At 45.2% G+C, this 12083-nt stretch overlaps 1 protein-coding gene across 8 annotated transcripts in view; it reads right to left on the bottom strand.

The window, feature by feature from the left end:
• RNF220 (ring finger protein 220) overlaps window positions 1-12083 on the bottom strand; it is a 214259-nt gene that overhangs the window by 5842 nt on the left and 196334 nt on the right. For all 8 annotated transcript variants that reach the window (XM_051807719.1, XM_051807728.1, XM_051807756.1 and 5 more), the window contains 2 exons: window positions 6539-6647; window positions 5344-5418 (listed from right to left, as the gene is read on the bottom strand). In XM_051807719.1, coding sequence (XP_051663679.1) covers window positions 5344-5418; window positions 6539-6647 — 184 coding nt within the window. The remainder of the gene's footprint in view (window positions 1-5343; window positions 5419-6538; window positions 6648-12083) is intronic.

Genomic DNA, 12083 nt, shown 5'->3' with positions numbered 1-12083 from the left:
TATCCTGGGATCTCTGACCCTGAGATCTATTTTCTGTACCACATGCTGATGGCTTGATCCACTCTCCCACCTAAGGCTGAGCTGCACACGGGCACCTCAAGTTTCTTCAACGACGCCACAAAGCAGAACCCAAACACACGGAGCTTGACCTATTTTCTGCAAAAGCTACATGACCACAGACTGATTTAGGGCAGTGGTGGATGTTGCTTCACCTGCACATGGGAAGTGGAGCTCATGCTGGAGCTCTGAAGCCTGGGTACATTGGAGGGAACAACAGCATGCTGGAGACCTTCAGCAGCCAGGCCTGAACGGTGCACAGGCTGCACATGGCACGCTGGGCTCAGGGTCTCTCTAGTACTTATGCTTGGTATTAACAGTTCAGGCAAAAATAATTACTTTGGACCCTTGGGGATGCATTTTTCTTTCTTTTTATGAAATAAAACCGTCCTCCTCTGCACACATAAAGCATGTGTGTTAAATTCAGAACTAAGACCTGATTTTTTTCTTTTCAGATTGAAATTGCTCAGAACCTTGCTCCTTACATCTGACTTCAGGAGTAGGTGTACAACGTTTATCAGCACCAGAGTTTAGGCTCTCCTCTCTTGTGGAGAGGCACATAAGCTTGTACACACACATGCTGGCACAGGCACAATGAAAAAGCGTTTGCTCCCCCACTGCTCACCTGCCAGCTGGGGTTACTAAACTTTTCCCTTGAAATAAAAATGCTGTGGAATAATAAGTCCCACCTGTCGGCCATTTCTTTCTTTCTTTTTTTCCAGGTCCTTCTGCTCCTTTCATCATAGCTACATGGAAAAGCCTTGATGTGTTATAGCTGTGTGTGCTAGAGTAAAGGCCACCTCAGCTTTTCCATTATAAACCCCAGTTTTGAGGGGTTTATAAAACTCTGCTGCAAGAAGTTTGCTCCAGGGCTGTTACAAAGCAAAGAAACGGAGCTGGAACCAGGATGGAGTTTATTTTTTCTCCTCCTTTCTTAATTAAAATTTGGCAAGTGATTGATCCACAATACAGGCTAATCACTTGGGGTAGTAGTTTGAAAAATACATTAACGAGAGCTGAGATGTTGAAAAGTCGTTAGGGCTTACATGGTGCCAGGAAGGATTGGAGGAGTTTGTCTTAAAGTTGCCTCTTAAAAAAAAATGGTGTGACGTCTGCTATAAATTGGCTAAAGCAGGGAAACTCAAAAGGAAGGATTTTAGGCACTTCCTGCTGTCCTGTGGGTCTAAAAATGGGCAATTTCCAAGCACAATATGCTACCAGGCACAGAGAATAAAGACACACACACACACAGAGCAAGTAGAGGAAGTAAAATCAAAACAGAGAGATGCAAGAGGGACCCAAACCAAGAGCCAGCTTCTGCCAGGAGAGGAATAGAATGCCAAGATCCAATCCTCAACCAAGGTGACAGCCCTCTCTCCCACCCATGCCTTCACATGAAGTGGCAGCTTCTTCTCTGCAAATGCTAATTCCCAGAGAAGCAGCTGCTCCCCACTGCTGTTGTGGGGTACCCTCCAGCTGTCAGGTATTGGGGTTAAACCACCAGGAGAACAACTTTTTTCACAGAGCCTCCTCCAAGGGTGGAGCTCACCCCCACAGGCCAGAGCTGAAAAAATGTTAATAAATGACCAAAGAACCTCACAGTACACAGGAGCATCATGAATGATCATCATGCAGCATCCTCCATGCAGCTGCTGACTCAGGAGGTCCCTGTGCTGCTGGAAGCACCCAGGAATCACCCAGAAAGATTGCTCTGTATCTATGCTGTTCTGTACAAAACTACTCCAGCCTGCATGGGTATTGAAGTGGCAAAGCTAAGAACACGGTAAACCAGCAAAGGTGTAAGTGTGTCAACTGCAGAGCACACATATCTATTGATGGATCCCCTGGAAGCATTCTATGATGAAGAAGGCTTTTTAGAAGTGGTTTTTTTCCTGCTCTTGCAGTTGTCATTTTCAAATAAGCCCAAGGCAAGCAAGCACAAGCTTAGAGTCAGCAAACACCCATGGGAAATGCTGGCTCTGGCTGTAGAGGTGATGGGGGAAACTTAGTAAACTGCATCTGCTCAAATAAACCCGTCCTCTTTCAGCCCCTGCACCCACAAAACAGCTCCATCACTGGCAAACAACAGCCTGACTTAGCTTCTAACTACATTTACTTTGTAAAGAAAGATACCAGGGTTTGGGAGATCACAGAATTACAGCTCAGAGGGACATGAAGAACTCACCAACCCACTCCCCTGGCAAATATCACCTCAACTTGAATTACTGCAGACAGACACACATCAAACCTGTTCTCACAAACCTCCCCAGCAAAGCAGATGGCCCATCTCTACTGTTAGAGCACCCTTCCCAAGAGAAGGAAAATACAAATCCCACACACTAGTAGCTGTACTAGTGTTAACTCTCAGTTAATTGGGAAGGATGGAGAAGGGGCAGATTGTACCACAGGGAGATTCATCCCCAGTGACTTGGGGCTGCAGTCCAACAACCAGCTGAGGACAGACACCTGCCACAAGGACAGTGTCTGTTCAGGGAAATGAACCCACCTCCTGCTGTCCAGGCTAAGCTTTGCTCCTGCAACATCATTTCCCTTCCTATCTTTGAAGAACCTGCACATGTTTTCAGGGCTTTCCAAAAGGGATCACAGATAAGTTACTCCAGGCCCGAGTCCCAGTTTTTGCATAACTTTAAGATATCAACTCAGTTCTCAGCACACAGGGTAGGTGAATGAAAAATGTCACTGTGTTGAGTGTCCCAGACAACCAGAAAGTAGGGACCAACAAGCTCATGGCTGTGGTTTGACACCACTAAAGTCAAGAGGATACTAGAGATGCTCAGATCATTGTAGTATTGTATCCTAGAAAATGTTTAAACCTTAGGTCCACAGACAGATGTGAGTATCAAATTTCACCCCATGTTCAATGCCCTGCAGGGGTTTAGAAGTGCCCCCAGGCACTCTGAACCCTCAGTTCCAGAGCCTTGTTCAGTACATGATCCTCGCTCTCTCAGACACACTCACACTCTAATTTCATATTAGATCTTGGCTGGACACAGGAACCACAGGGATAGAAGAGAAAGGGGACTTTTCACCAGCAGGGATGGCAGATCTCCAGAATGTTCAAAAGGGGCCGGAAGCCCAACACAACCTGCCCGCCCCAACTCCTATTAACTCCAACAAATTGTTTATTGCACAACAGAAGAAAAATGCTGCCCCTCTCCCCCAGCCAAGTCTTTCCATGTGTGCTGCACGCGCAGGCTCCCTCCTCCCAGCCCCACTGGGGAGCCAGCTTTATACCCAGGGAAAGGTAACAGCAGCGATTATTACACACACTATCCCACAGCTCCTCGCTTGTTAAAAAAAACAAGAGTCTCTTTTGTGCCCGAAATAAAAGGAGATACCTTAATTAGAACAATGCAGGTTGGTAAGCATTAAACACTGAGCCCAGCTGCTGTATGCCATTAAATTCATAAAAAAGGAGGGGGGGAAGGAGGGCAGTCTTAACGAGATTACACACATTGACTTTGATCAAGACACAAAAGCACCAAGGCGTTCCAGGGTTTTTATTGCTGTCTTCAGGCTACATTTTAATGGTTACATTAGAAACATGCGAACACAGGCTGGGAGATTTTTTTTGAGATGGGAGAGGGAGTGCAAGCATGCCTTGTGAAAAGGCCTGGTTTAATAAATTGGGGGCTGCAGGGAGAGACTAGGACTGGGGAACACATGAGTAGTCACTTATTAATTGCTTCCCCTATGCAAGTGCCAAGTCTTAACATGATGTCTTGCTGGACTATTCCCATCCTGCCTGCCTGGTCAGCAGAAGAGCCATGTGCAGATCACACACAGCCAGCTTCATCCCCACCTTTCTCACGGAATTCTAGGGGGAGATGGCTCCCAGTCTGCAAGGAAAATCCTAATCCCTGAGCACCTGGAGTGAGTTTCCCCGTTCTCATGAGCAGCTGTGACTGCTGAACACGACACAAAGGGGCCTGACTGAAGTTGAACTAAGTTGCTGCTGAGTCTAAGAGCAGCCTGAAATTGGTGTCACAGATTTAGAAGGTGACTTGAGGCTGGCGGGAAGGGGAGAAGACAAAGACTTCAGAGTAAAGAAAATGAAAAGTATGTTAGTGTTTTATCCTGTGCTTGCAGCACTGCTGAAGGACAAGATTACTCTTCACTTAGCAAAGGTGGCAGAGTACACATTCATCCAAACACCTCACAGCTATGTGCCCACATATGTGTCTTTTATAACATGCTGCTAAAATGTTTACAAAAGCTTGTATAAACTAAATAGTGACGGGGTGTAGCTGAAGAGCTATAAAATACAGCCCGAGGGATAGCCAAGTTATTGAGTTGCTATTAGTACTCAAGCCCACAGGCACTTCAGCATCCTGGTAACTTTTCTTGGACAAGACTTTTAAAAGGCAGGATTTAAAGGAGCATGATCAGCTTAATCGTAATTCCAAGCACACAACGTGTTCTATAAAGTAGAGTAATGCCTTACAGGAACAAGTTTTTAGGAGTGGCACTCCCTTACATTTTTTGCAACCCAACACTGTATCATCTTGCTAACAGGAGAACTAGAAAGCACAACTATTTTCCACTCCCCAACTTAAGCAAAATGAAAGTTTGAAAATCAGCTGCAGAGGGGACATTAAAGACTGATTATAAAAACCCACAGTTTAAACACAGGAAAAGAAAACACTTCATTAAATAAATTTTAACCTGATGTCCTTTAATTAATGTATAAATTGCTGCTCTACTGGGTCACCTATTCTACATTCAAGGTAGTTCCCAAACTTCTAAACATGGATGGTATATGCTTGAAAACTACACAGCGCTATTTCAAATAATCTAAAAAATAAGATCCATATTCATAAAAGCTCCCTTCCATATCCTCTTCTCCTGAAGATGATTTCCTTTGCTTCGGGGGAATATTACATTTCTCAGAAGCTACCCATTCCATGAAATCTCAGTGGATTTGGCCTCCATTCTCACAGCTTTACCTCTCTGCATGGATGCCCCACAGGAAATTACTGTAAGGCAAGGTAGTCCCTGGCACAGAGCTCTTCAACGAGCCACGGCTGTGCCCACAAGTAGTGGAGCAACAAGCAAGGGGCAGGACAGTCACAACGACTCAAACGAAACTCACTCAAGTCAAAGCTAGAGTGGGGTGTTACACAGCAAGGTTTGGGCAGTCTGCAGGCACAGCACTCACATTATCTAAAATAAAGCAAAAAGCACCTTTCCCTGTGGTGATCTAAAAGTATCAAAGAAGAGAGGGGAAAGGCTGTAAGTGAACAAGAAAGCAGTCAAGAGCCTCACCAGAGTCCGCAGCCAGCATTCTTCACAGTGCACATGCCAGCACTGAATGGAAGTCAGGGGCATTGTGTAGGAGTCCTGAGGAGAAGAAGCAAACAGGTTATTTCCACAGCAGGGATCTACTGATTCTTCACTCCCAACCCCATCACAATGCCTCTCTTTGTGGGTAACACTGCCTGGTGTTTTGTGTAATATGTAAGTTGCATTTTTGTAATGTTTGTACAGAAGAGGCTGAAAGTCTCCTGCAGCCCCTTTTCTTGGCTTCCCAGAACTCCTGTTGGAAGCCCATAATCCACTCAAGTGGTGACCTGATTCAGCACAGTTATTGCAAAAGCATCTGAAGTTGCTGTGGCCACCTACCATTATTCTCATCAGAAAGGTCACCAGATCATACAAAAAACAGTGACAGGGCAAGATCAACCCTTATCACAACTCACAGCTCTGCAGGAACAGCTTAACTACATCCCAAGAATACTGCTTCTCTTTCAGCAGACATGTGAGTATCTTCTGTCATTCCTAAGAAACCTCTGGAAATTAGCAGCGAGAGTAAGTTGTTGTTCTTTCTGTGGGATGAATGGCAAGGGCTGCACTCCCACATCTACAAGCTGTGAGCTGGTTGGGAGAGAGAACCCTGTGCATCCAGATGAAGTTGCAGAGGGAGCTCTCCACCAAGCAGAATGCTCCTGATCTGAGCAGAACAGAAACCCAACAGGAGATGCAGAGCCCTGCAGGCTCGGACCATCAGAGGGAGCTGCTGCCCTTCTTTAGGAGAGCCACAGCATCAGCACATAGCAAGCAGGGCATCAACAACTTTTGAATGCTCAGGCAACATTTCTGTTCCCAAATCAGAGAAAGTGGGTCTCTGATCACAGATTCTGCACTCTCCTATGCATGTAAATGTGGACATGCAGTAAGAGGATGCTTCATATCTGGGAGTGTTCTATAGGAAGGCTCAAGGTCTTCCTATAAAAAAAGTTGGAACTTTTTTTCCCTGATATAGACGGACAGCTGCCAATACCATAGAAACAACATAATGCATACGGAAATTTTGGTTGCTAAGACCACCTTCATTTGGAAGGCTAATTGGTGACGAGCTCCCCCATATTCTGCCTGAAAAAAAGGAGAAAAGCTTATCCCCCTCCTCAGCAAAGATATCAAGACATTTCTGATTCATTACCACAAGTGGAGTGCTACTCACCATGCAAATGAGACATTTATAGCGGTCCCCACGGGAAAGCTGCCTTTCTAACTCACGGACACGAGCCTTTAACGCTTCAAATGTTGTCACTGCAGAGTCTTCTGTAATTCTGCAAAAGATGATAGAGCGTGAGCATCACTGAGCACACGAGACTCTTAAGAGTTTGGGGGAAAAAGGATCCCACAACAAGTACTGCACAGGAAATGGCATAATACTCAAACTAATATATCTGCCTTGGGGTAAAGCAGAATTCCTGAAAAGCCCAGTGTGAACTCTGTAAAGTGTCCTACTAAACACCTCCAAACATATCACCAAAGAACACAAATGATGCTTGCAGCTTGATACAGAGCAAATTTCCACAAGACACAGACATTTAAAGAACAGGTATTTCTGCTGGGGTTTTTTTGTTTGCTTTCTGCCTTTTTTCTTGTCTCCCTTAAGAGATTACTTAGGATCACACACTTGAGGCAAAGTTCTGTACGTTGCTTTAAAGCTGCTGAGATAACTTTTTGTGGGCAATAAGAGTTGCTCTTCCCCTCAGAGAACGGAGGCCTTTGCTGGCCATCAACCTCATGTAACGCGACATCAGCTCATTACACAGGATCAACACAATGGTTTTATATTAATGAAAGCCCTAGTTTTTTGGGTTCTAATACTGAAAAAAAGGAGAAACCAACAGCACTGAGCGCTGTCAACAGGCTGGTTATAAAGGCAGCTTCACAATCTGCTTTCTCATTTCTTAGGGTCATTTTTGATGGGCAACATTCTCTCTTTTGTCACAGAGGCGCTGTGCTGAGGGCAGGCAACTGTATTTTCATGGTTCTGCAAGGCTGGTGAAAAGAGCAACTTGCCAACCTAAAAGCAAGGGCAGACAGCAATGCTTAGCAAATGAGATGCAGGGAGCATTATAGACAAGGATGTGTCACTGGCATGCTGCAAAACCCGATTTATACACAGTGCAGGCATAAGGAGGGGCCCTCAAGCATTCTCCAGAAAAGGCTTAGAGCACTGACATAAAGGCTTTCACTCTTGTGAATAAAAACAAAACAACAATTTTCATTTATGTCAGTGAATTTCAGGTCTGTCCAAGCAGAATCCAGCTCAGAAGAACCTGAAGAGTATTTCGCTGTCAGAAGCTGCATCATCAATCAAAACATAACCCACAGTGGCACCCACGTGTTCTACCTTTTTAGAGGATGATTCACCAACAGGTGGCTAAAACATGGGTCTAGTGGAATTACTACAACCAGCAAAGTGAGCTGCACTCTCAGCTCTCTCGCTGCACACACGCACTCACTCTTCTGTTCATTAGTCACCTGTCCATGGCACGCAAGGAGGGACCCGGGGAATCTCCAACGAGGTGATTCTGCTGGCTTTTCCCAAGCCTTTGGTAAAAGAGCTAGTCAAAGAGATCTTGGATGATTTTTCTAATTATGACACTTCAGAAGAAAGTGGAGCTGCTCAAGTGCGTACAGTTAAGTACTAATGTTATAGAGCTCCTTCAGTTTCACTCCTGCCTTTGTGCAGATCAGACATGCTCTGCACGAGCTACCGGAGGAGATCTTCATCAGAAGGAGATTCATTGGAAGTGACAGTTGCTAGAAAATGGTAACCATTTCAAAACTGCAAAAAAAGGCAAAGAAGTACACATGTCCCATGATAGCCTAGTGGGTAAGGACTGTCTGGGGACAGGAACACTGTGGATTCAAGTCTTAGAATCAATAAATATTCTTTGGAGCAAGATGAAAGAGCTTCAGTAGGAGACAGCCTTCCCTGCTGTGAAACACCCACTTGCTCCTACCCTTTGGTATGAAATATTACCATATCCCAGCTTGAGTTCTCACCCTCAAGGAAGAGTTGCTAGCATTTTCAAAGGAAGTCTAGAAAGGTGTTAGTTTTGTCTAAGGAAGAAACAGAATTATTTATTTATAGCTTGAAGATTATTGCTGGCTGAGAAAATTGTTTGTCTTCCAGTCTGGCCCACCAACAAGCTGATACTGGGTGAAGGCTGAAGTTGAATTTGACTTCCTGGAATCCATTTCTCCTTACTGCATGCACAAGGGCAATGGAGGTGTAAAGGCAGTGAGTGTGACTCCTGCCCAGAGCAGGTGGCAAGCAGAACCTCAACTGTTGCTATATTCTCCTTTTACCATCTGTGGAGCTATCTGTCCTTCTCTGATGGGTGGGTGACTCAGCAAGAAAAGGAAAAAGCTGATTCCTTGGGCAGATACAAGCAAACACCCATTCAACCCCACTAACAGTCAAAGCCTGAATAGGAAAAATTTGCCACTGCAACAACTAGAGGAGATAGAAAATGGCTTGTTTATAGAAATCTAAATGGTTGACCCTCATCGGCCAATTTTGGAAAGTCTCTGAGATAATCGCACCTGTCCAGTAATAAACGAATGAATCAGAAAAGGAGGTTGAATAGAGGCATAAGCAATAATGCTCAGAGGCTGCTTGATACAATGGCCAATCAATAGGAGGGCTGTAGATCAGGGTGCTAGTTAGCTGGAAAATTACCGCACCGCTGCGTGCGTCACGCTGTAGGGATCCTGGACAATCAATGTGGGAGGTATTGATTTAGTTATTATCACTTCATACGCTCCAGACATTGTTAAATATACATTTATTAACAAGACTGGGGTGCATTGGTAAGAGAGGGAGCTTCAGCCACTGCAGTATCTCCCAGTGCTGATCAAAGCTCAGCTGTGACAGAATTAAACTCCATGTTCTCCCTGCCAAGCGTGCTCACAGGACAAACCCTGACAGACGGCACAGTTGCTGAAGACATAGCTCCTAACTCACGAGAGAGATAGGAGTTTTGGCCACAAGTGAGTATTTTGCACTTGAGATTTCAGGAAAACCTCTCAGAGCAGCAGCAACAAGGGACGTGGCAGCCAAGGGTCAACCCAAAGTGAGCGATAATTGCATGGTTGCTTCCGAAAAGCCAGAGGAAATGAGGTCAAGGGAAATAGGGAGAACATTAGTAAATAAAGGAAACTGAAACTACCTCCAGGGATGGAATAAAGACCAGAGTCACTTCCCATGTGTCTGGCTCCTGTGGTGGCCAGCACACTTGGGACACATGCCATTCCATTTAGCGACATTTTACCGTCAACCTGCTGCTTGTATCCTAAAGATAAGCATCGCTTAGGAGCAACTCTTCCTGCAGCAGCAATCTTGGGAACTCCCTCAGGCTTCCCTCTTGTGTGCACACCTCGTGTGTGCTTGCCCAGACACAGCTGGGAGCAGCCTTGGGCAGTATTTTTACAGGGTAACGCCAGGGTGGAGCGAGGGTCAGAAAGCCAAGCTCCATGGACAGGGCAAGGCTGTGTACAAGTTACCCTGCCAAGTGAGGCAGAGGGAATTACAGGGAAGAAGGAATTGGCTCTCTGCTTTGCCTTGACCTCGTGCTGGATGCAGGAGGACTCTCAACAATTTTGCGCCTCAGCGCTCTGATTTGACGTGTTTGGATAACGTCATTTATCAGCCTCCAGAGAGACCTGCTGAGCACGACTGCTGCCAAGAGCAATACCTTGAGACCCAGCGCTGATGCTCCTCCAGCAGGTGCAAGGGGCCTCCCTGACACCTGAGTCGTCCTCCCTGGCTGAGGCTGTACCAAGAGGGCACCTCCATGACAGAGACTCGTTGTGGACCTACACCACCACTGCGAGAGAACATTTATACAAGAGCGAAAACAAGAAGGGAGGGCTCCTCGTGGAGGAAGCTGGGTCTTGTACTTCTCTCTGGACTTCGTGGTTAACTCTTCCACAACTTGGCAGACACAGCTGAGGATGCTGAGTACCAAGGAGCAAGTCTGTGAGACTTGGGCAAGACAGCACGTGGTAATTTTCAGCCTTTATGCCCAACACACATTTTTCTACTACTCACAGCATTTTCCCCTGAGCACTGAAAATAAGAACAAATTTTATTTCTCTGAGCAAATCCTTGCTTTGTTTAGATAAAAGGCCAGAAGAAGTGCACAAAACCACCATGGAGGAGGAAAAAAGACCGATCAGTAGCTTTGAGCTGTTAGGAAGCAATCACCTCCTGGGAAATCTCCCCTGGGAAATGGCTGCCCCCCTCTTTGCAAAAAAACTTTAACCCAAACACTGGTTATTTGTTAAACATTAGCATGCATGTGATCTTTGTTTCTCCAAATTAAATCGAGCAATTCCTACCCGCTGTCCCAGTGGGCAATCACAGGCAATTCCGTTAATTAAATTATCTCTGATTCTGCAGCTCTGGAATCTCTCAATTGACTAAGTCTGTGCTTTATCATCAACAAAATACTGGACCAAAAAGGAAACAAAAAAATGCTGATGTCAGAGTGATTGGCTTCAGTTAACCCTTCCCAGCTGGATATTAAGGGCTGCTCAAGAAACTGTTGTACTGGAACGAGCCCAAGAGCGAGAGCCCTGTACCACAGATACCAGCAGCAGCTGTTCACTTGTGTTTCCTTTCTGTTGTACAGAAAAACACAAACACCACACAGCCACTGCATCCAGCATCCTGCCTATCTGAGAGCCACAGAAAGATGCAAAGCATTAGCTGCTGAAGAAGCAGAAAAACACCTCACAGATCAGCAAACCCCTGCAAATACTCCATCCTCACCTTATCTAGACCTTAACTTGATGTATCCTGCTGTTGAGGCATCTCCATAAAACATTCCCCTTTGGTTTATTTCAACTGGATATAAATTTTCCTTTCTTCATAAACGGCCACACTGTACACAGCATTCCATAAATTTTTACAATTCCACTGTTTGTATGTACCTTGTAAAAAACGCTTAGCACTGATTAAATGCACTACCAATAAAATTTCATGGGCTACTTTTGACACTTGATATTCTGACCTTCTTCTCTCTTCCTCATACATTTATTTTTGCTTTCCTACGCCTGTAAACACAGACCGGCAGAGAGGAAAACGTACAGTACCACTGACAAACCCAAGAGTGATGTATTTATTTTTAAACAAAGCCTTTATCTTCCCCTGTACAAAGTGGAGAACCTGATCCCAGCAGAACATACATGCCACCTCCCTGCACCAAGGGCAGGGGTCGGGTCACTAGCAGCTTACATATCATAAATATTAGAAACAGACTGGTCGATGCTTTGATGGCAGAGTCAAGTTAAGTAAGATTTCAGGAGCAGAGAAATTGCCCCTGGCCATATCCAACCACGACTGTAGATGACAATTATCATAACCACTACTACACAACAGGAGAGAAAGCCTGCTGCAGTCCTCACTTTGTGGGGCACAAACCTTCAAGACTTGATAAAAAGATCCAAAAAATGACCCCAACATCAGTGCACAATCATGTAATTGCAAGCCTTCTCTCAGAGTCAATTTACATGTGGGTAAAAGGGCAACTTTTTCATAGAAGAGACCCTGTTTTATTAGCCTGTAACATGCTGTGCACAGCTCTGTGATACTGGTAGCACTGTGGAACAGCAGAGCACAGTGATGCTGTCTCAGCTCTCACTCATACGTTGCCTTCAACACAAAATCCCTCGCTATCTGAGTTTCAAACACTAGCTAT

Source organism: Manacus candei, unplaced genomic scaffold, assembly GCF_025592945.1.
Source record: "Manacus candei isolate 608988 ecotype Guabito, Panama unplaced genomic scaffold, ASM2559294v1 h1tg000005l, whole genome shotgun sequence".
NCBI classification, from domain to species: Eukaryota; Metazoa; Chordata; class Aves; order Passeriformes; family Pipridae; genus Manacus; species Manacus candei.
This window is presented reverse-complemented; position numbering and strand designations above follow the sequence as displayed.